This window comes from Kryptolebias marmoratus, linkage group LG10 (genome assembly GCF_001649575.2).
Source record: "Kryptolebias marmoratus isolate JLee-2015 linkage group LG10, ASM164957v2, whole genome shotgun sequence".
Classification (NCBI taxonomy): domain Eukaryota; kingdom Metazoa; phylum Chordata; class Actinopteri; order Cyprinodontiformes; family Rivulidae; genus Kryptolebias; species Kryptolebias marmoratus.
The window spans coordinates 4705438-4729279 of NC_051439.1; the positions used below are offsets into that span (position 1 = coordinate 4705438).

The window sequence follows — 23842 nt, forward strand, 5'->3', positions numbered from 1 at the left end:
CCAAAGATGTGCGTCAGTTTTAGCTGTACATTGAATTATTACTTCCTGAATGTGTCGTCTTGCTGACATATAAACAGAGCTGATTCTAATTGTAAAATTTAAACAAGTGTGTGGTTTGTTAGTTTTCAGATTGTTTGTTTTGGATGACTCAGCTACTTTAACACCACATTTTAGGTCAATATGTGTAAAACTGATTGAGTTATATCCATTTTTGTGTTTTTTTGGGTCACTTAGTTATGGTAGTCATCATGAATTGGGTTGACTCCAAAAGTTAATTAGTTAAGACGTACATTCAATAATTACTTCATCCATCCATCCATCTATCCATCCATTTTCTTCTGCTTATCCGGGGTCAAGTTGCGGGGGCAGCAGCCTAAGCAGGGAGACCCAGACTTCCCTCTCCCCAGCCACTTGGGCCAGCTCCTCCGGGGTAATCCCAAGGCGTTCCTAGGCCAGCCAAGAAACATCGTCCCACCATCTTGTCCTGGGTCTTCCCCGGGGCCTCCTCCTGGTGGGACATGCTCGGAACACCTCACCAGGGAGGCGTCCAATCAGATGCCCGAGCCACCTCAACTGGCTCTTTTTGATGTAGAGGAGCAGCGGCTCTACTCTGAGCCCCTCCCGGATGGCCAAGCTTCTCACCCTATCTCTAAGGGACACCCTAACCCGCCCAGACACCCTGCGGAGGAAACTCATTTCAGCCGCTTGTATTTGCGATCTCGTTCTTTCGGTCACTACCCAAAGCTCGTGACCATAGATGAGGGTAGGAACGTAGATCCACCGGTAAATTGAGAGCTTCGCCTTTTGACTCAGCTCTCTTCACCACGACAGACCGGTACAGCGCCCGCTTCACTGCAGACGCAGTATCAATCCACCTATCGATCTTTTGCTTCATTTTTCCCTCATTCGTGAACAAGACCCCGAGATATTTAAATTCCTCCACTTGGGGCAGGACATCTTCCCCGACCAGGAGAAGGCACTCTACCCTTTTCCGGCTCAAGATCATGGTCTTGGATTTGGAGGTACTGATCCTCATCCCAGCTGCTTCACACTCGGCTGTGAACCGCTCCAGCGAAAGCTGTAGATCACGGTCTGATGAAGCCAATAGGACCACATCATCTGCATAAAGCAGAGACAACATCCTAAGGCCACCAAAACGGATCCCCTCAACACCTTGGCTGCACCTAGAAATTCTGTCCATAAACGTTATGAACAGAATCGGTGACAAAGGGCAACCTTGGCGGAGTCCAACTCTCACCGGAAACAAACCCGACTTACTGCTGGCAATGCGGACCAAGCTCTGACACCGGTCGTACAGGGACCTAACAGCCCGTATCAAAGGGCCTGGTACCCCATACTCCCGGAGTACCCCCCACAAGATTCCCCGAGGGAGACGGTCAAACGCCTTCTCCAAGTCCACAAAACATGTAGACTGGTTGGGCCAACTCCCATGCACCGTTCAGTACCCCGCTGAGGGTATAGAGCAGGGGTGGGCAATCCTGGTCCTCGAGGGCCACTATCCTGCAAGTTTTACTTCTTTCCTTGGTCCAACACACCTGATTCAGTGGTTAAATTACCTCTTCATGTTCTGCAGAAGCCTGTTAATCACCCATTGATTCAAATCAGGTGTGTTGGAGCAGAGAAACAAGTAAAACCATGCAGGATGGTGGCCCTCGAGGACCAGGGTTGCCCACCCCTGGTATAGAGCTTGTCCAGTGTTCCACGGCCAGGACGAAAACCACACTGCTCTTCCTGAATCCGAGGTTCGACTATCCAATGGACCCTCATCTCCAGAACCCCTGAATAGACCTTACCAGGATGGGTTAGGAGTGTGATCCCTCTGTAGTTGGAACACACTCTGCGGTTCCCCTTTTTGAATAGGGGGACCACCACCTCGGCCTGCCAATCCAGGAGGACTGCCCCCGATGTCCACGCAATATTGCAGAGTTGTGTCGACCAAGACAGCCCCACAACATCCAGAGCCTGAAGGAACTCTGGGCGAATCTCGTCCAGAGTCCTTGCTGTCAGGTTGGGTGGCGAGAGAGGTGAACCTAGAGCGCAGACTCATCGTGGTCAGGGAGAAAAAACGAATTTATTTTAAAAGAACACAAAACAAGTGGCTGACGTGGCAACAAAAACTAAACATAACAAAATCCAGAAAACCGAACGAAGCAAGACAAGAGAACCAACTAGATAGCGTGTACAAGCGACAACGGACCAGTGACAAGTGGAGAGACTGAGGAGAAGTAAAATGATGGCAGAGGCACAGAGAAGATGAAACATGAAGACAGCAAAAGAGACACTAAACCAAACCCAAAAAGAAACTAGAAACAAAAATACTAAGTACAAAAAAAAAAACACACAACAAAACTGAATCCTGACACTTGCCACCGAGGAGCTTTTGAACCACCTTGGTGACCTTAGCACCAGAGATTGGAAAGCCCGACCCAAAGTCCCCAGGCTCTGCTTCCTCACTGGAAGACATGCTGTGGGGATTGAGGAGGTCTTCAAAAATATTCTGCCCACCTACCCACAAGATTCCGAGTTGAGGTCAGCAGCACACCATAAACAGTGTTGATGGTGCACCGCTTCTCTTTTCTGACAGCATCCCTCACCGCCGGTGTCCACCAGCAGGTTGGAGGATTGCCACGGCGACAAGCACCGACAACCTTGCGGCTACAGCTCCGATAAGCCGCCTCAACAATGGAGGCACGGAACATGGCCCACTCGGACTCAATGTCCCCCACCTTCCCCGGAGGTGGGAGTTGAAGCTCCATCTCACAGGGGACTCCGCCACAGCAGACCCTCACAATACTTTTGGGCCTGACCAGCATCCTCCCCCACCATTTGGGACAACTCACCACCAGGTAGTGGTCAGTTGACAGCTCCACCCCCCTCCTCACCTGAGTGTCCAAGAAATGGACACTCTTTCTTTCAGGAATTACTTCCTGAAAGTTTCATTTGAATTTGTCCAGCGGTTCACAAGGTATTTTACTAACAGAGTGATACAAGAGTTACACGTACACGCACACCCACAAAGGTTTGTGTTTCTATCCTTATTATGATCGTGTATACTTCTATTCATTTCTGTAGCCTAACCCTGACCCTTACCCGAAACCTAACCCAAAAATTGTAATACACCATATTAGGACAAATCTTTGGTGTATCATTTTGGTCATTTTAGCTTTTAGCTACTGTTCTGCTCCTTTTAGCTTTAAACCATTGTTTTGCTCTTTTTAGCGTTAGGCTACTGTTTTGCCAATTTTAGGTTTTAGTGATTGTTTTTCTGCTTAATTTTGGCTACTGTATTTGGTCCATTAAGCCTTTGGCTACCATTTTGCTTCTATTAGCTTTTAGCCACTGTCCTGCTGCTTGTAGCTGTGAATGACTGTTGTGCTCCTTTTAGCTTTTGGCCTTTGCTTTTCTCTTTTTAGCTTGTTTTACTATTTTTAGCTTTCAGCAATTGTTCTGCTTCTTTGATCTTTCAGCTGCAGTTTTGTTCCCTTTAGCTTTTAGCAACCATTATGCTCCTTTGAACTGCCGTCCTGTTTCTTTTAGCTTCTGTTAATGTTTTAACTTCATCTTCTTCAGTAGACTTCAGCGAGGTCATTCAGCCTTTCTCTAGTTTTAATATCAATCAAATATCTACAGATGTGAGCTTCTCCATGCTGCTTTTTAAAGCCACTTTAAACAGAACATGTGGCAGTAATGTGGTATAGATCAACTTCATCTTTTACAAAAAAGGGAATTTTATTGGCATTGACAAAGGTTTTCCTTTTTTTTTTTTTTCCTGCTGCGCCCTCTCCCTGTGCCCCCCTCTTCTCGTTGGGAAAAATGCTCTGGGAGCGGCCATAAAAGTGTCTCTGGGGAAGAAATATTGCCAAATTAGCAGGATATGTTGGGGTCCTGCAAGTGCAATTTGATCAAATGTGAGGCTAGTGAGTGAGTTCATGTCTTTAAAGTTGAGGTGAATTGTCCTGAATAAAGTAAGTTTAAGAGAATTTGCAAACTTTGATGCAACATGTTTTACCTCCCCTTTCTTATCTAACATGTCTTGGATTATTAGTGATTTAATTCAGCATCATAGTTTTTCTCTGAGTACTTCTTTGATGCTTTGAGGTTTTAGTTTTAGCGCTCTTTTTGCCACAGAGGATTTTGCTGTTGCATGCTCCTGCAGCACGAGGGCACGGTGGGGAGAGAGTTACAGGTTTTGCACGTTTTGTGTGCGTCATGTGTTACAGTGGACTACTTCTTCTCCTCCTCCTCTCCGCTTTCGCCCCTGCCATTCTTCTCCGCACCCCTCCCCCAACTATGGAAATGAACTTTGCGCCGTGGATATGAGGGTGAAGATGAGGTTCGCAGCAGATTTCCAGCCATCCTTGCAAAACAGCCTGTGGCTCGTCGCCAACATTTGCAAGTCCTTTCTAGCCAACCAGAATTCCCTGAGCAATCACCTGACCCCGAATTCCCAGACAAAGAAATGTTCATGTTTTTTTTTTTTTTCCTTCTTTCTTAAGCGATCTCCTCTATCCCAAGAGTGGGGGTGAAAAAAACTAAACCCCCACGCCGGATTTCAAGGGTCGCACGCTGGCTGTATGGGTATGTGCCCTGCATTGTTTGTTCGATAACACAGGGAGATAGGGTGCATGTATGATTAGCCTGCTTCCAGTGAGGGGACGATGCTGACCTCAGGTATTTCCACACGACTTGTTATGAACCATCTGTGCTGCATGGCTTAAAAGGAATCCGCCTCTTGGAGGAAAAAAAAAAAGGGAAGAGGGAGCAGGCTTTAGCCATGTTTGGGAAAAGTTGCTGGCATGAAAAGTTTCTCCTGTGGGGCGAACATGTGCTGAGACTATTTCCTGTTTCATAGCAGCACTTAGAGACTTCAGAGTAGCATTCTGTTGGGTGAAATAATATGTTTTTTTAATTTCTTGCCATGAAAGCTTGTTTTTTTAGAGCCGGAAAAGTTTGAGCTGACAGAACATTTGCTGTGTTTTGTGGGCCTCGGTGTCCTTCTCATCTCTGCGAAACGTTGTTCCGTTTGAGTCAAGTCTAAATTTGTAAGAAGAGTAAATTGGATTATTTAGGGTTCTGAAAGGCTTTATATTAAAGCAAGCAGCTGTCTCAGTGAGCTTTTTTAATAACTCAGCGTGTGGAGTAATGAGGAATTCTTGTTATGCGTTTGTGGCCGGCTCTGAAATATTTATAATTATCTCTTGAAAGGGTGCAATAAAAAAAGAACCAGATGACCTCCTTTGGTGCGACCCCCTGAAGGCCTCCGGAATTTTTTGAGGGGATCTTTACTAAAACCAGGTTAATGAAACACAATGTATCCTCTGTTATGGATCCTGTATTGAGTGGCAGATTTTGGAGTGAGTTGCACCTTTTATGAGTTAGGAAGGTTTCACCGTCTTTTCTTGGGTCTCGCTCTACAGAGAAGCCAAAAGTCTTTGCGCTGAAGACACTAACTGTCCCCGCTGTCTTTCCTGCTTGCTGCACGTGAGAAACTGCTGCATTCAAAGGTCAATTTCCTTTGTGTTGTGTTCAAAGACTCAATGTTGTGTGTGAAAAAAAAAAATGAAAAAAACGTGCTCACTGACATTTCCCTCTTTGTTCAGAGTCTTCAGCGTGCTTTTGTGGTTTTATGCAGTGGCACATTTTCTGCAACTTTGATTTGTTTTCTCATACAAAAAACAACAACAAAAAAAAATGCTTGTTTTTAATCCAAAATGTTTGGGCACATCAGTGTCTTATGGAGGGGGAAAAAAGTCTCAGGACATCAACAAATATGTAAAATACAAGAATTACAAATATGTAGAACAGTTTGTGTGTAAGAGATAAATGTGTATTCTGATCTACACACCGATATCAAGCAGTCGGAGCGTTTGTAAAACAATGTTACAAACTGAACCGTTAAAAATAAAAGAAATATCTTGACACAGATTTTTACATTTAGACAGTTTTCACACTTGAAATAGTTCCCGTGAGTACAAATTGTGAAATACAGGCATATGAATGATGGGAGGTGATTTAGATGAGAATTCGTTTTGACCAGCTTTTTCAGCAACCCTTAAACGCAGCATGAGTTCAGCAGCGCCGAGCTGCAGACCAGAGGGAAAATTTCCAGCCCACAGGATTGGAAAAACGCCATCTCCAGCCACAGGCAACCACCAGGAGGAAGTTGTAGTTTGTCCACTAGACGCTTGTAGTTGTAGTTTCCATATATAATTACAGAAAATGTATCACCGGTGGCTGGATATTAGGTGTGTCCAGAAATGGAGAGTTTCTCCGGTGAGCTGCAGCTGGACCCATCTCCTTGCATTTGTTCCTCTGTGAGACTGAAGAAAGAAACTTCCTGTGTGCATGTGAGCTGGTTCGTGCACAAATATAACCCAATCCTTGCGTGTCACGCTATTCTCACCCTTGTATTTACCAATTTGTACGTATGTGAACCTTTTCCAAGTCTGAAAACTGTCACATTTGTAAAGAAAAATCAATATTTCATTATTTTTAGCCCTCCTGAAGCCCTTGTAACTTCGGGTCCATTTGACCTGAAGGGAGGGTTTGTAAAGTTGTTTTACACTTGCTTAGACTTAAGCACTTAAGTAACTTATGCACAAACTGTTGTACGCATGCATAAATCCTGTTGTACACATTTGTAGATATTATGAAACTTTTCTCCATAGTGTTTGCATTTATGCAGCTACACATGCGAGTCTTTGACCCTTTGAGACTTCTGTCTTTCTCTTACAGTTAACAATCTTGTTAAACAGGACTGACATTTATAAATATCTGTAACGGCACAGTCCATGTGACTATTTGTTAACACGTACAGCCCAGATCTATTAGCGAAGTATTATCTGCATGCCTCGGACACCAGTATCTGTTCTGTTTTTGTTCTGCCTCCCAGTGCACTCTGTCACCCTGTGAGCCCTCAGGGTATCATGGTGCTCAGATTATCCTCTATTGTGCAACCAACATGTGTCTCTGCTCTGCCTGAAGCCTGCGCGGCCTCTGTTTTCACTCCGTCCAAAAGAAATTCCCTAAAAATTCCAAGCTTAGTCTTCTATGGCATTCTTTTTCTTTTTTTTTTCTTCCAGACGGTAAAATGTGCATCTTGAACACGTTTTCTTTGTTTTGCCTGCTGTCATCTTCGCTAATAGTCCTTCGCTAGAGAGTGACAGGGGGTAAAGAGTAGTGGCATTTCTGAGCTGTCAGAGACAGGCAGGCATGTGTAAATGATAAAAGCTGCTTTGTATCTCTTCTACCTCCTTTCCTATTTTCCCCTCTAGACTCAGAAGGCCTGTCTTGCTGGTGCAGCCGCACACACACCGTGAGGCCCCCAAAAGGGGGCTCTTACGACCGAGAAGAAGCCCAGAGACAAATATGTGCTTCTTATAGTCACTGTACTTTCTCTCCTCCCCCAACTGGCATTTTCACTTTCTCCCTGACAATGAGGAGAAAATAAACTAAAAAAAAACCTTGTGACAAAAAAATTAATGATATAAAGGCCTAGCATTTCTAGACGGAATGCATATCACCCGCCGCCTTTCATACCAGAGGTTTAGACTGAGAATTGTAGCCGTTTTGGGCAAACCTTCAAATTAACCTGGGATATCGAGAAACGTTGCACTCAAATATGCGTTGCAGATGACTCTCAGCTACTACCACATCAGATTTTACCTGTGAGATCGACAGTTACAGCTTTTTTTGCCTCCAAGACTTAATAAGTTGTAGATGCACAATCAATGATTATGTTCTGAGAGTTTCATTAAAATCCATCCCATGGTTCATGAGATATTTTGCTAACAAACTTATACACGCACACAGACACCGGCAAAAACTTTAGCTGCTAGCAACAAAAAAGGAAACAGGAAAAAGTCGCTCTGCCGCTTGATTTTCATGTCTCTAAAAATACCTAAACTTAGGGAAAAACAAGCTCACTTTACGCTAAATGTATAAATGTCAGCTTCCAGTAAGTCAGTGTGGGAGTTTCTTCTTGTGAACGTCAACATCTCATTCCCCCTGATAGTGGTTACTGATTGTTCCACATTCCTACAACTGAATGGAGATTTGTTAGGGTTTTCAGTTCACTATGGAGAAAAGAAAAAAGGTCTCGTACCATCCACGTCTGTGTATGAAAGGATTTACAAATGTGTAGGGCAGTTTGGGTAGTTGCGTTAGAATCCACACCCATGCATCAAGCAATCTGAGCATGAGTAAAAGCAACTTTAGAACTCCAACAATAAAAGAACCATGGATATATACATACAGATTTTTTTACCTTCAGCCTTACAAATGTGACAGCTCACAGGCTTGAAAGCTGAACTTCCTGTGCATACGAATCGTTAAACACAAGTGTGCAGTTGTTGTGAGTTGATTAATGTGTGTTCAAATTGCTAAATAATTATGTGTGGATTACAGTGTGCATTTGTAAGTCATGTAATACACATTTGTGTATATTACAGGACTTTTTTCTCTCCATACTTTACCACCTGGACCATCTGAGCAGGATATTAAACACGAACTCCGGTCTGCTTGTGTTGGAGCCCAGAAGCCTAACACATGTGGCCTAAGGCTTTGGACCATCCATCCAGCTTTACAGTGCAGATATTTATAAACTCCAGCAGAGCTTCTTGATTGAGGAGCACGTGTTTCTACTCTTCTGCACCGAAACTCCTCCCCACGCAGTCAAGGCAGCCCCGTCCTCTTAAAGGCACTATTGTTTACGGTTCGCACCGGGGACGAGGAGGGGATTGTGCCACACTCTGTCCACTTTTCTGATTCTCCATTGCTGACAGTACGTCGGAGCACGACGAGTAGAGAAACTCTTGAGGGACATAAAAGCGCAGCTGTGCAGCGATGCTCCCGCATGGGGCACGTAGCACGCTCAGCACTGCGTGCGCGCGCGAAGAGAAGCGAGTTTGAGGAAAAAGTCAGCGTGTGTGTTCGTGTAGCTCCAGCCGTGTGTTTGAGAGGCGGACATCAGAGTGAGCGCAGCTGTCGAGGATTACGTCTTGTCCTCTGTGATCGACCTGGTGCTTCGGTGCCACAGACTCGGTGAACTCTGCTCTGCAGCGCTGCAGGTCTGGACACTACAGAGGTTCTGTGCACAGTGCTGTCGATCGGTCGACTTGACCCGCAGGGATAAAAACATGTTTACAAGAAGGCGTTCAGACTCCCACTGCACTTACTCTGCAGGGATGAGGTGCAATGCTTGGATTGTGCAGCCAAGCTCTTCCTGTGTTGTAGCCTCTAGTTGTACAGAGTCCTGCATGGAACGGGAAGTAGGGCTGTGTGACAACGTCCCAAAGTTTTAGCTCAATAAAACTGTGGGCCAAGGATAATTATCCAACACTAAAACAGGTGAATGTTGAATTAGCTCTGTAAATTTCCCTGTTGGATATTTCTGTCTGAATTTTCCACAACCAAGGAAGCTTTTGTTTATCTCTTCCTCGTCTTTTATTTATTTTTTGTTTTAAGATATTACAGTTTGGTTACTTTATATTTTAGAAAAGTTGTGTACCAAGCTATACATGTATCCTGGTGTCACATGAGCATCTCACTGGGCTGCGACTGTTGGAAACTAGCTGGCGACACAAAAATGCGAGAAAATGGGTGAATTTTCAGTTGCAGTGACAAAAAAATGTGCAAATTTGTGTTTGCAATCAGTGGGTTGTGTATTGAGCAGCCTTTTAGTTTTTTTTTTTAATCACAGCCTACTTTTGTGTGCACACCTTGCAAAGCTGTATTCTAGGTCATGCACATTATTTTTGTTGCCACTTTGCACCCAGCTTTGAGATCTGCCCCCACATTATCGATTTAATCTACTGCAGTACACTAGACATAAAGATAAGTCGATGTGGACCAGGTTTTTAATGATTAAGGGTTATTACTATCCTGTTAACATTTTTGTCTTGTATCTTGCAGCTCAGCTTTGAAACAAAACATGCAGATTATTCACCAAAATGTGCGGCTCAATCACAAATAGTACGCTATGACTTTTGGTAGTGGTTCGCTGCACAACATACACAAAATTTGTACAAAAAAAAAAAAAATACTGGAGATCAATAGGGTTTTGGCAAAACCCATGAGAAAACCCAGCCCTCTTAGGAGGTCTGTAGCTCAGACAGACTGTCACAGAATTATCTACATTTATTAAATCTTTTTTAAACAAACGCTTCTTACTCCCACAACTCATTTTGGTACATTTACAAATCACACACCAGAACGTAGCACTTTTTTGTCTTTTTTTACCGAGTGTGTCTCTCACTGCCATGGGACATTAGGTTTTCTCTCAAATCCCCCCCAGAACGTAAACAGTGAACCCCCAAGCGTCCACAGACTCAGTTGTGCAATCCCAGTTCTGTAGAAGAAAATAAAAACAAAATATAATGACTTGCAAATTTTATAAACCCATGTTTTATTCACAATTGAACAAAGTAAACAATGATCTGTGGAAGTGTTCCTGAGTCCATGCAGTGATGTCCAGAACAGAATCAGACCTGGTTTTAATGCAGTGGCCCCTGAGGGCCCCAAGATCACAGACATCCAATACTGACTTTCAGTCTTGTCCTCTGAGCTTGAAATATTTGATATTATGGTCTGCAGATGATGGGATATTCAAAGACTTCTCAAATTTCAATTGAGGAACATTATTCTAAAACTGTTTCACTATTTTTAGATTCAGTTTTGCACAGACTCTGCCCCTTCTAAGACATTTTGCCTTCAATTTTTTTTTATACCCAGTCCTCTTACTGACCTGTTGCTAATTAACCTAAGTTGTTGCAAAATGCTCCTCCAGCTGTTACTTATTTATGTTTCGTACTTTTACAGCATTTTGTTGTCAATGGCTCATAAAATTTTTAATTACTTTATTTTTTCCTCAAAATGGTACAATGTCATAGTTTATTATGCTCCATTGTGACAGAAATATGGGTATATGAGATTTGCAAATTAGAATTATTGCATTCTGTATTTGTTTTTTGCTTTCTTTTTACACATTTTACACAATTTAATTCAATTTAATTTATTTATATCATGCCAATTCACAACAAAAGTCATTGCAGGGCACTGTACAAAAACATTAACATACATTATAAAATTAGTAAAAGTTATCTATCTAAGGAAGCCAGCAGATTGCGTTGAATCTTTACTTCATAGCAGCCTCCCATCCTGAGCAGCACGTTGGTGACAGTGGAAAGAAAACACTCCCTTTTAACAGATAGAAACCTCCAGCAGAACCAGAACCAGAACCAGGCTCAGGATGAGTGGCCACCTGCTTTGACTGGCTGGGGTTTGAGAAGACAGGAAAGAGACAGACAAACACAATGTCCCGAATATTTTAGAATAGGGGTTGTATTTTAACTTAAAATATTCTCTACAAACCTGAACGTGAGTTGTCATATTTCTATAATTGATCTTGGCTCATCTTTCATTTCTTTTACAGTTCCTTCTTTTAATGTTCCTACTTTTTTCAAAGTTATGTTGAAATTTGGGGCAGTAGCTGCACATTCTGAGGTGTAGATGTTTCCTGTCCCTCATGCATGTGTCAAAATATAGCTCTAGGACTATTATTATTATAAAAAGGAATATGAGATGGGTTTGAAGCGACAACTCTGACAATTTTGAGAGATTATTTGTCTGACAAATAGTTTTGAAGAAGTCCACGATTTATGTGACAAAACTCTGCGACTGACAAGAGGAAGTTGTGAACCCAACAGCTGCACTCCAGGAAACTCAGTGACTGCATGCTGCATGTAAAAAGTTCTGTCCTTACTTATGTTGCCACTTGGTTTTGTTTCAGGCAGAGAAAAAGGCCAAGCTCATGTCAGCGATGAACACAATGAAGGACAACAAGAATGAAACCGAGTCTGAGAAGGAGGAGGTCTCGATAATCAAACACCCACAGCCTTCAAAACAACAACAGCAGCCTCAGCCTCAGCCGCAGCCTCAGTCTCAGCACAGCCAATCTCTGTCACAGCCTCAGTATCAGCAACAATCCCAGTCGTCTCTGCCTCAGCAGCAACAACACATGCAGCCTCCTCAGCAGCAGCAGCAGCCTACTGACCCAGCCTCCCCCACAGTGGCAACCACCCCAGAGCCCGTCACCATCGGAGGAGAGGACAAAACTTCCCCCAAGTCTGCAGACGCTGAGCCCGAGTACGAGGTAAGGCCATTTTGGTCCTGATTCACACCAGTTTGTGGATTGTCATAAGACAACAGGATGTCACAACAAAGAGCTTGATTGGAAGAACAAGGACTTACGTTTAGAGGGAGTATAAGTCGTTGTCATTTAGATTAGCCTCATTTAGATTTACACACCAGGTGTTTGTAGTTCCAAAAGGCTGGGATTCATAAAACTCTGTGTGTGTGTGTGTGTGTGTGTGTGTGTGTGTGTGTGTGTGTGTGTGTTTGCTTTAGGGACGGTTTTAGCATTTTATGACTCAGGTTCTAAAAACAATTATCAACTCAAAAAACAAAACAAAACAAACAAACAAATAAAAAAAACATTTCAAATGCCAGCCTCTCTGAGGGTATGGATGAACATTAGTGCACATTGAAGGAATTTCAGGAAAGGCCTTGTCTATTAAAGAAAGACTAAAAGTCTAAAAGGTTGTTTTGCACAGATTCAAACAGCATGGTTCTGTAGTACGGGTCCAGATCACTGCTGATACTGTGTACTTTCTGGTACACAGTATCAGCAGTTCTGAGTTTTCATCCTAAGCATACTGTTGCTTTTTATAAACCTGCTGATACGCAGCGTCACTAATGCCCCTTTTCCACCGGCTCTAAAGGTCCCGGCTCCACTCTACTCCGCTCGCTTTGCGCGCGTTTCCATCAGCATTTTTTCGAGGTCGGCCCTGCTTCTTTGGTCCCTGCTTCGGAGCAGGGCGAGCCGGGCCGGCCCTGCTTCGTGGGCGGTGCCAGCTTAGCTCCTGTTCACTCATTGGTCGTGGGTGTGACCAGATGCAAGCATAAAGAGCGACGGTAGGAATATAAACAACAGCGTTAGCTTACCCTGCAACGTTTATGCTGTCTGTCCTCCAGCTGAAGGCGCTGTAAAGCCTGAAGTCTCCAGTGGATAACAGCTGTCTTACTCTGCTCAACAATCGCAGCATCCAGAGCATTTCTTCCACTGCGCCTCTCTTCCTGAAGTCTCAGGAGAATCACCAGAAGTTTAAAAACCAGCAACAACACAGGGCCAACTTTGTCCATAGCGCTTCCGTTGTTTACACAACTTGCGCCAAGTTTTCATAGTGCACCAACGACCCCCCACCCCCCCGCACCGCGGCCCCGCCTCCCGCAACACGAGGAGGCGTTCCTCTGCTACCGACCAAACTGGTGTAAACGCGATGCATTCTTTATCGAGCCGAGCCGAGCCGAGTAGAGCGGAGTAGAGCCGGACTTCTGAATTAGAGCCGGTGTAAAAGGGGCATAACTGTAAGATACAGCTGCTTCATCTAAGCTGCATTACCCAAAGGCCATTGTTAAAGTGTTTTGCTCTGGTTCTGATTGGTTCAAATTTAGGTGATCAGGCAATACATGACTCCTGAGCAGTACAAGCCTCAAAATGTTATACATTTTACTATTTTTGGGCCAGTTAAGTGACTTGAGCTGCAATGATTACAACATCATATTGATAAGTAGTCAGCACACCTGACTTATTTATACGGAGGCATCAAAATTAAATCAGGACTAGGAAGCTTGAAGTTTCTATGAGCCATTAAATATAATTTACAGCTGAAACATGGGGCGGGCTCAGGGTTGAATTCTGATTTGGACTGTCTCCACTGATTTAAATACTTCTCTTCCAACCACAAGATCAAAACAATGAAATACCCAAACATGGTCTAAACTTCTGATGTAGCCTTTATAAACTACTGGATGTGGGTTTTTAATTTGACTTTTTGTTTTATTTGTTATAAATGGAATATTCGTAATAAACTGACAGTAATGTCATCCGTCAATTCAAAGAATTTGTGATAAAACAGCAGCAGTTCAATCTGACAGAGCTATAATAGTTGCTGGGATTACAGTCTATCCCAAATGGTGGTGGGTAGAACCCCCCCCCCCCAGCTCTGGTCCAGTTGCTGATCTGGACTTGTTACCTACTGAAAACATTCAGAGCTCATGATGTTAAAATTGCTTTTAGTAACATTTTATTTACACCTTGTGTTGACAAATCAAGTTTAAGCCAATTTTGTCTAAAGCTTGAAAATAATGTTTGCAATATTTTGCATCTGTCAGAGTTTGGGTATCAGGTTTTTGGAGGATTTGGATCCAGAATGCAGACCGACAGAAGTAAAACTAATTTATTAAATAAAACAAAAACACAAAGGCTGACGTGGCAGCAGAAACGAAATAACACAAACTTACACATAATGGAGCTTACAGCGAACATGAGGAAGCCCAGACAGTGCGATGTAGCAAAAACAAACCAGTGAATCATGGAGCTGAGGAACAGGTTCTATGGACTGAGATTAATGAGCAGGTGGACACAGGTGAGGGATTACTAATCAGGAACAGGTGCAGATGATTAAATTAGGCTGAGGGAGAGTGAGTGATGACACAAGGAACAGAGGGCACAGGGAGCAAAACTACACATAATAGGGAATAAACAAAACACACGGATCTCAAGAAATAAAACAGAACTACAGAAACACGATTAACAATAAACCTAATACAAAAGATTACTCAAAAAATAACTCAAATCCTAACGTTGGGTAACTAAAACTCCAACTCTCAGCTACTACCACATCAAATTTTAGCTCAAAATGCCCTTTCTGGGAGCAATATTAGCATGTAATCCCCAATATTTCTGAACAAGATTACCCATGAGCACATTTTTGTAGTTTATTTATTTGGATTCTATAAAAGGCCTGGTCCGCCATGTTGTCCTAAGTCTGAAATCTGCCAAAGTTGTATTGTAGGGAAAAGCAGGGAAATTTGGGAATTTCTGTAACATTTTATTTTACAAGTTGTGATAATCTTTGTTTGATATTTTTTGTCTTATAAATATCTAACTATTATAAAATACCTGGGAAAATAAGTTAAAAAAAAAGTAATTTGTGGTAAAGATTTCCTGAATGTACGTGTAATAAAACCCTACTTGTTTTTTTTTGTTTTGTTTTTTTCTCATTGCCTGCCATAAAAGGCAAAAGAGTGATAATGTTTTTTCTGCGTGTGTTTGTTTGTCTGTACTGTTAGCAAAATATCTCATGAATCAGTATAAAGGTTTTTTACTGAAACTCTCAGAAACTAATCAATGGCTGCACATCTACAACTTTTGGAGTCACCCCCAATTCAAGATGGCCTCCAGAGTGAAGTCATTGTAGCAAATACAAAAATGACAAAGATTTTACAGATATTGAGCTAAAATGAAGAGTGGTGGTAGGTAATGCTGGGCGATATGGAAAAAATCCTATATCACGATATGGATAATTTTATATCACGATAACGATATATATCACGATATACCCCAATTACGTACGTTGTGAGTTATTCTCTGAAAAATATGAAAAAATTATCTAATTTCTTACCTTTTTCAAGCTTTATTTCGAAGTGACATTTAACTGAACTTTCACAAATGAGATCTGCTGCATTTTAGTGCAGCAATATATATGTACCTGTTACAACGTAACAGTATCAAATGACAACAGACTCCGTTATCTTCGGCCGGCTAAAGTTTCACTTTTCACAACTTTCCCGGCTCTTTTACAACTTGTTTGTTTGCACTTTTTGGATTGTTAAATATTCTTTTTCGTGTTTCTTCTTTAAGTGATAGAGGAGGTTTGTTGTGTTGGCGTCAGATGAGAAAACAGTCTAATAGCAGAGTTAGCATTAGCATTAGCAGAGTTAGCATTAGCATTAGCACAGTTAGCATATTACCTTTTTCTGCTCTGTGTCGACTTCTTGAACCAAATCACAGACGTCCCCCTCGTTTTGGTAAAAGTCTTTCTTCTTGGGCTGCCTGCTAGCTGTCTCTACTTGTTGCGACCCCGGGTTTGATACTTCCTGCGTCTCCATCTTTCAGCACTTATGGTGAAAACACCGCGCCGCACAGAAAGCCGCTGCCGTAAAGTATGTCGCAAACCCACACGTAAAGCAGCGTCATGTCGCAAAACGGAGGTTCTTCGCAAAATAGTTATTTTTCTTCTTATTTATCACTTATATAAACTGAATGTATGCAAAGTGACAACACTAATACATTAGTCGTAGCCTACGTTATGAAATATTTACATGAATCATTGATACAATTATGATAGAAACAATAGAGACGATAGAAGAAAATATACCACGATAGACACTTTTCTATCGTCCCCACGATATGTATCGTTATATCGCCCAGCACTAGTGGTAGCTGAGACTGACTGACATCTTATAGTTAATATCTGCCTCTATCTAAGTCAACACAGTCTGTCTGTCAGCAAAACAGCTTGTGACCCATTTAACCGACTTTATCAAAACTCTCAGAAAGTAATCACTGGGTTGACATCTACAGTCGATTAACTTTTGGAGACAATCCAATTCAAGATGGCCGCCACAGCCAACTGACCTTAGAAAACACAAAAATGGCTCTAACTCAGTCAGCTTTGCAAATACTGAGCTTTGGTGGCAGCTGACCGTTGTTCCCAATACATACTTTGAGAGATATACATTGTGTGAGATTTATGCTTACATTACCTGTTGGATTCAATCCTCTTTGTCTGTTAGCAAAATATCTCGTGAACCACTGGACAGATTTTGATAAAACTCTCAGAAAGTATTTACTAGATGTACGTCTACAACTGATTAATCTCTGGAGTCAATCTAATTCAAGATGGCCACCACAGCTACAGAAAAATGGCCACAACTCAGTGAGTTTTACCGACATTGTGCTAAATTTAGGTGTGGTAGTAGCTGAGAGTCATTCACAACACATTCTGTTACATAATGTTATTTCCAAGTTTTGACCTAGTTGGTCACAGCGCCCTTATTTCTCACTACGAGACGATCTTCGTGTAAAACAGGAGGCAACGTGTGTCAGGCCTTTCATTTTGGTTTTATTTATTTTCCTTTTATTTACTCGATGTAACTATTCAGAAGTCGAAACTCTCGCCGCACTAACATTTAATCCAAAGTGACTGATTTGTGTTTGGCTTCTGGCGGCAGGACGGTCGTGGTTTTGGCATCGGGGAGCTGGTTTGGGGGAAGCTGCGAGGATTTTCCTGGTGGCCGGGCCGCATCGTATCCTGGTGGATGACGGGCCGGAGCAGAGCTGCCGAGGGAACCAGATGGGTCATGTGGTTTGGAGATGGAAAGTTCTCTGTGGTGAGCGTTCAGAGCCAACATTAATATTTCTGTTAGATGGTTTATCCCCCCTCCAGTTCAGTTTCATCAGGTTTTCGATCAAACTTTTCTTAGTATGTTTCCTCAATTGGGTTGTCGTTTTTAACACTATTTATTATCCAGGCACAAGCGTATATTGTATGTTAACATGTGAAGTGAAAAGAAATATTGGGTGTGTTTTAACAGGTCTGTGTGGAGAAGCTTCTGCCTTTAAGTTCCTTTAATAATGCCTTTCACCAACCAACCTACAACAAACAGCCCATGTACAAAAAAGCAATCTATGAAGTGTTACAGGTGAGTGTTTATGTTTTACAGCTTGGTTCGCAGTTTAGAGACATTTATCGTTGCTGATAGTTGTTATTTTTATTCAACATAATGTGTAAAAACTTCCCGATTATGACAATATAGGCCTAGTATTCTTTGAAGAAATGCATATTGCTGTCGGCCTTTTCATGCCAGAGAAATAACAAAGTTGTAGCTGTTTTGGTCAAGCCTCGAAGAAAATGTTGTGTGCAGTATCATGCAATATTGCAACAATCCGATAGTGCTCCAAGTGGGTAAAGGGAGATAAATCTCAGCTACTACCACATCATGTTTTAGCTCAATAAAGCTGACTAACTTACAGCCAGTTTTGTGCTGGCTGCAGTGGCCATCTTGAATTAGATTGACTCCTGAAGTTAATCCTTCGTAGACGTACAGTACGCCCAGAGATTACAAGAGTTTCGTTGAAATCCGACCAGTTTGCTTCCTAGATATTTTGCTAACAGACAAACACTATTGCCAGAATAGTTCTTGGAGTATGCTTTAGTCATGACTCTCAGCTACCAACAAGTTTTTAGTAGCTAAAGCTGCATTAGTAGCTACTAGCACAGTAGATACTACACTTGCTACTTGCTACTAAACATTAGCTACTTCTTGAGCTGGACTGTCACAAGCTAGCTACGACGACAGCAGCTATTATTGTAGCTATTGTTTGTATGAGTAGCTGCTAACAGCCTTTAGCTACTAAAATTCCCAACACATACTCTGAACACTACACATTGTTCAAGATCGTCACTTAAAAGGTTGGAATCAACCCTGTTTGTCTGTTAGCAAAATATACCATGAACAAACTGGTCATTTTTATCCACGAGAGGCTGTTGAATTAACTGTTTTAGACATTTTTGTGTTTGCTAAGGTCATTTAGCTGTGGCGGCTATTTTGTATTAGATTATCTGCAAAAGTGAATTAGCTGAAGATGTCCATCAGTGATTATTTTCTGACAGTTTCATTCAAATCTGTTCAGTAATTCATGAGATGTTTTGCAAACAAACGCACAGAGACACGGTCAGAAATATTGTCCTTTTTGCCTTTTGGCGATAGTTTTTCAGTTTCAGTATCTTTTGTGTTGCTCCGACACTTTTGCCGTGTGTAAGTGACGGAATTAAGATGAAGGTGTGTTGAAAATGGTTTTAATGTGTTTTGCAGGTGGCTAGCAGCCGAGCTGGAAAAACCTTCATGGCGTGCCCTGACAGCGATGAGACAGAAACCTCCAAATCAGTGGAAATGTTAAACAAGCAGATGATTGAGTGGGCGAAGACCGGGTTTCAGCCCACCGGACCCCGGGGCTTAGAGCCACCAGAGGGTACGTACAAGTTAGACTGTTCACCAAGTTTAAACTTACCCTGTGTGAATTTCTGTTAGCCGTAATAAATAATTCAGAACAATTCCTGTGATCTTAACCGCCTGCGTGCCCCAGAGGAGCGTAGTAACTCAGAGGTCTACCCCGAGATGTGGGTGGAACCGGAAGCGGCGGCCTACACGCCTCCTCCAGCCAAAAAGCCTCGCAAGAGCACCGTGGAGAAACCCAAAGTCAAGGAGATTGTTGACGAAAGAACACGAGGTACGGAGATCTGTCCGAGAGCTGACACACGGAGGAGTGCATGTCGCCCGCCGCCTTTCGTGCCAGAGTTTTAGACTGTTGACAAATGGCTGAGTTGCAGCCATTTTGATCAAACCCTTGAAAATAACATTATGTGCAAATTCAAACTCAGACTATGTGTTGTGATGACTCTCATCTACTACTGCCTGTTAACAAAAGCTGATTAGTGTTTGTTTAAAACACAAAGTTTTAGTTCAATATCTGTAAAATCTACTGAATTATAGTCATTTGTGTGTTTTCCAAGGTCTGTTGGTGGCTATCTTCAATGTTGTTGACTCCAAAAGTGAATTATTTGTAGTTGTACATTCAGTTATTATTTCAAATTTGTACAGCAAGTCATGAAATATGCAACTAAAAATCGTAAAAATTGTAATTTTTAGCAGTGTATGTTAGCTGTGGATTGCGTTAATCCTCCTTTTTTTTCTATTTCAGAGCGGTTGGTTTATGAAGTGAGACAAAAATCTCGCAGTATAGAGGGTGAGTGCTGTTTCCTCTGATGCTCTTAGCATTCACTCACTCACCCAGATGCATTTGTGTTAAAGTACGAGTAAAAAAGAAAAGAAAAGAAAGAAAAGTCAGTCCTCGGGTTGATGCCACCTTACAGTGTGTTCTCATTTGAACAAAGTTGGTTCTTCCTACTATAGATGTGCATTACAGTTGTATAGGGATTTTAAATGTTAAAACTTCTTCCTCCAGACATCTGTATCTCCTGTGGAGGCCTGAACGTTAGCCTGGAGCACCCTCTGTTTGGTGGAGGAATGTGTCAGAGCTGCAAGGTGAGCAGAAATAAAAAAAAAAACAAAAACCTGCAGAAAAAAGTTTCGGATTCAAACGAGAAAGAGCAGCTTGTAAAATAAACGGATCTTCTGATTTGTTTCTGTGCTTCGCAGAATTGCTTCCTCGAATGTGCGTATCAGTACGATGATGATGGTTATCAGTCGTACTGTACTATCTGCTGCGGTGGCCGCGAGGTGCTCATGTGTGGAAACAACAACTGCTGTCGGTGAGATTTCCACCAGTGAATTTGGTCTCAACCAATCGAGGCCCAGTTCAGGAGCTGGTAACCTGTACTGGGTTACTTTCTGTTGCTTAAACGGTTCACACTTACACTGTGGGTTTTTAACACTTTCCTATCTGTTTCAGCCATTCACACACACACACACACACACACACACACACACACACACACACTCGTGCAGTACTGCCTTTTACGCTCTATACCAGGGGTGTCAAACTCCATTCCTCGGGGGCCGCTCTCCTGCATGTTTTAGACGTGTTCTTGCTTTAAAGCACCTGGTTTAAATGGATGGCTTGTTGCCATGCTGCTGGAGGACTTGATGATTTGGTGAGGAGGTGATTAAACCATTTGAGGCAGGCCTGGAGTTTGACACTCCAGCTCAAACAATAATTTTATATTCTCACTTACACACTTATCCAAGTGTCTTCCCAAGGACACCTTTATTGCAGATCCTCTGATCCTCTGATTGGAGGACTGCCTCCCTTCCACTGGGCTCCAAATTTAAGGACGAGCACATTGTGTGCAGACTATAGGCAGCCGCTTCAAGTTGTTTTCTGAGTACCCCGAGGAGCAACAAACAGGTTCAGGTTTGGATAGCATCTCACTGAGCTCCAACTATTTTGAACCAGGAGTGGGGCTTCTAATCTAGATTTCGATTCTAAATTGCTTTTTTTTTTTGTTAACATTAGTCTGTGCTGTGCCTTTAAGAGAGCAGTTGCTGTGCGACGCTGTTTGTCCCAGTGGAGTTACCGTAGCTTCCTGTAGTGGAGCCGTGTTGCAGCGAAGCTGTGTTTTTTCACGTCTTTTTCATCATTTCTTTGCTGAGCCCTGAAGGATGCACATCTGAGTAATAGATGAAAGTTATCAGAACACGGCTGTCTTTAGTAATGACTCTGAAACACTGGATTTGGGTGTAAATTTCCAGTGAGAAACACAATTCTTTTCAATTTTAAGTTAGCATCTGTGCTAATTGTTGGCCACCGGCCTAATACGGTTCTTATTGCACACTCTTCATTAGGCATGAAAATACATAAATCACAGTTTATTTATGTAAAATAAGCCATAGTCATTTCAGGTTTTAAACCTGTATTTCTGTCCCTGTATTTGAGCCTTTTGAATACACATCATGAGCTTACCAGCTGCCTCTTGGTGTTTATTCAAACCTGATAAATCTCAGTATTAATAATTGTTTTATAACAGCCACCCTGGCCCTGTGAATGATAATTAAATCAAATTGTGAGAAACCTAAAGATGTCCACCTCTGTTGATGACTAGTTTGCAAACAGCATTGGTTAGAGAATCAGTGAAACCGTCACAGGGGCTCTCCTTTTCCCTCCCTGAGTGTCAGAGGTTTGAGCATGCTCGAAAATACGTGCAACAAACTTTCTTCCAAAATGGTCACAGAGTTGTCACGGGCGTCTTCAATCCATCTCAGTTTAGTTTCTTTAATTCACCACGTGTCTGAATTCTGTGTGTTTGAGATGTCAGGATGCTTTTTTTGGCATTTCAGCGGGATCGAATGATAATGAAGAAATCATACAACATTAGCAGACATATGGTTCAAAACATTGGTGCACTGTGTGACAAAAATGTCTTAAAAATGAACACATTTTTAAATTAAAGACCTAGCATTGCTTGAAGTAATGCATATCGCCCACCACCATAAAACTAAAATCCTAAAATCAACTAAAATTCTATGCTGAAAAATGATGGCGTTGTAGCCATTTTGGTCAAATGACTTATAAACGATGTTAAGCACAACCTGATGTGATATCGAAAAATGTCACACTCAGAGTATGTGTTGTGAAAGACTCTCAGCTACTTCCACACCAAATTTTAGATCAATAACTGTAAAACTGATTGAATTATAGCCACTTTTGTGGGTGCTATATTGGCTTAGCTGCGGCGGCCATCTTAACTAGGGTTGAGTCCAAAAGTTAATCAGTTGTATATGTACATTTAGTGATTACTTTCTAGGAGTTTCATGGAAATCTGTTCAGCGATTCATAAGATATTTTGCTAACAGACACTTACACAGACATGGGCAAAGACATTATTACCAGCCTATCAGCTTTTCGTGGCAGGGGTTTAAAATCTCAGTACGGCTTTTTTTTTACACATACTACATTTCAGCCATGCTTATATTTTTGTTGACTCCCAAGTTGTCCTCAGCTCTCTGACTGTAAAGTCGTATTCTACCTGCATTTCCTCGTGTTGCGTTCAGGTGCTTCTGTGTAGAATGCGTGGACCTCCTCGTCGGTCCGGGAGCCGCCCTCGCCGCCATCAAAGAGGACCCGTGGAACTGCTACATGTGCTGTCCGAAGGGTGTGTTCGGTCTGCTGGAGCGCCGCTCAGACTGGCCCAACCGCCTGCAGCACTTCTTTGCAAACAACCACGACCAAGATTTTGTGAGTAATTCAGCGTATGCACCGATACCCGCCTCACCTGGGGGTTTCCTTTTTATTCTCACTTCTCCTTCCCCCCGTGGTAATTTCCAGGATCCACCAAAGCTTTACCCCCCTGTCATGGTGGAGAAGAGGAAGCCCATCCGGGTCCTGTCGCTCTTCGATGGCATCGCAACAGGTTGAGCCTCCTTTTGTTTTCCTGTTGTTTCTTTTTTTAATTTTTTCGTACGTTTTTTTGCAATCTACTTCTGCATACCTTGTGCTCCTTCAGTCATTCATATGTCCAAACATTGAACTCATGCAGGAGATGAGTGCAATGATTTTGATACCTTTGAAAAATATGAAACTTTAGTTACAAGTCCGTATTGGAGTAGATTGTATCGCTTCAGTTCCTTCAAAAACATTGTTTTTCTGAAATCCACTTCATTATATTTGCTCTATTTTTGTTTGTTTTTTTCATGCTACATTTATATACCATTCTGCTACTTTTATCTTTCCACTACACTTCTGCTACTTTTGGCGAATGTTTTGCTCCCTTTTAAATGTCAGATAGGGTTCTGCTTCTTTTAGCTTTAACTACTCAGTTTTTAAAAGTTATTCAGTTCTCAGCATTCACGTTGCATTTTACCAGAAAATACAATTTCTCTGGTTTCTTTTCATCTCAGTCTGTAAAAAAATGAGTCAGCTTTTAGTTCCACCACTTTTTTTCACAGGCCACAGGGTTGCAAGCATTAGCAACAGCACAAACAATAATGGTGGGAAGGTTCCGTTGGTCGAGTTGATGCACAGGCTGAAGAAAATGGCTCTTATCGCTTTAATTAGGCACTTTGTTTCACAGTCACCCTGGAGAAAATCCTGATAGATCTGCCCTTCGGCTTTCTTTCTCTTTGACTGCAACTTGTGCAGGGCTCCTGGTGTTGAAAGAACTTGGCATCCAAGTGGATCGCTACGTAGCCTCTGAAGTATGCGAAGACTCCATCACCGTAGGAATCGTCCGGCACCACGGACGGATCATGTACGTTGGTGATGTGAGGAACGTCACACGCAAACATGTAAGTGAGCATCCTCGTTAAAGGCAGCGCATTCAATGCTCTGTTTTACTTCTTACCTGAGAACTGAAAAAATGAAAGGCTGTTTCAAACAAGCAGCATTGTCCTGTCACAC

At 42.3% G+C, this 23842-nt stretch overlaps 1 protein-coding gene across 7 annotated transcripts in view; it reads left to right on the plus strand.

The window, feature by feature from the left end:
* The window catches only part of dnmt3ab (DNA (cytosine-5-)-methyltransferase 3 alpha b), a 66882-nt gene that overhangs the window by 33967 nt on the left and 9073 nt on the right, over positions 1 to 23842 (plus strand). For 3 of the 7 annotated variants that reach the window (XM_017421545.3, XM_017421547.3, XM_017421546.3), the window contains 11 exons: positions 11810 to 12172; positions 17158 to 17316; positions 17521 to 17628; positions 18802 to 18958; positions 19073 to 19216; positions 19688 to 19732; positions 19952 to 20031; positions 20146 to 20258; positions 22498 to 22681; positions 22772 to 22856; positions 23585 to 23730. In XM_017421545.3, coding sequence (XP_017277034.1) covers positions 11810 to 12172; positions 17158 to 17316; positions 17521 to 17628; positions 18802 to 18958; positions 19073 to 19216; positions 19688 to 19732; positions 19952 to 20031; positions 20146 to 20258; positions 22498 to 22681; positions 22772 to 22856; positions 23585 to 23730 — 1584 coding nt within the window. Of the gene's footprint in view, positions 1 to 4283; positions 4693 to 5226; positions 5317 to 5438; positions 5526 to 8745; positions 9370 to 11809; positions 12173 to 17157; positions 17317 to 17520; positions 17629 to 18801; positions 18959 to 19072; positions 19217 to 19687; positions 19733 to 19951; positions 20032 to 20145; positions 20259 to 22497; positions 22682 to 22771; positions 22857 to 23584; positions 23731 to 23842 lie in introns of those variants that run through there. The other 4 variants (XM_037977816.1, XM_017421548.3, XM_017421550.3 and 1 more) reach the window with 4 other exon arrangements.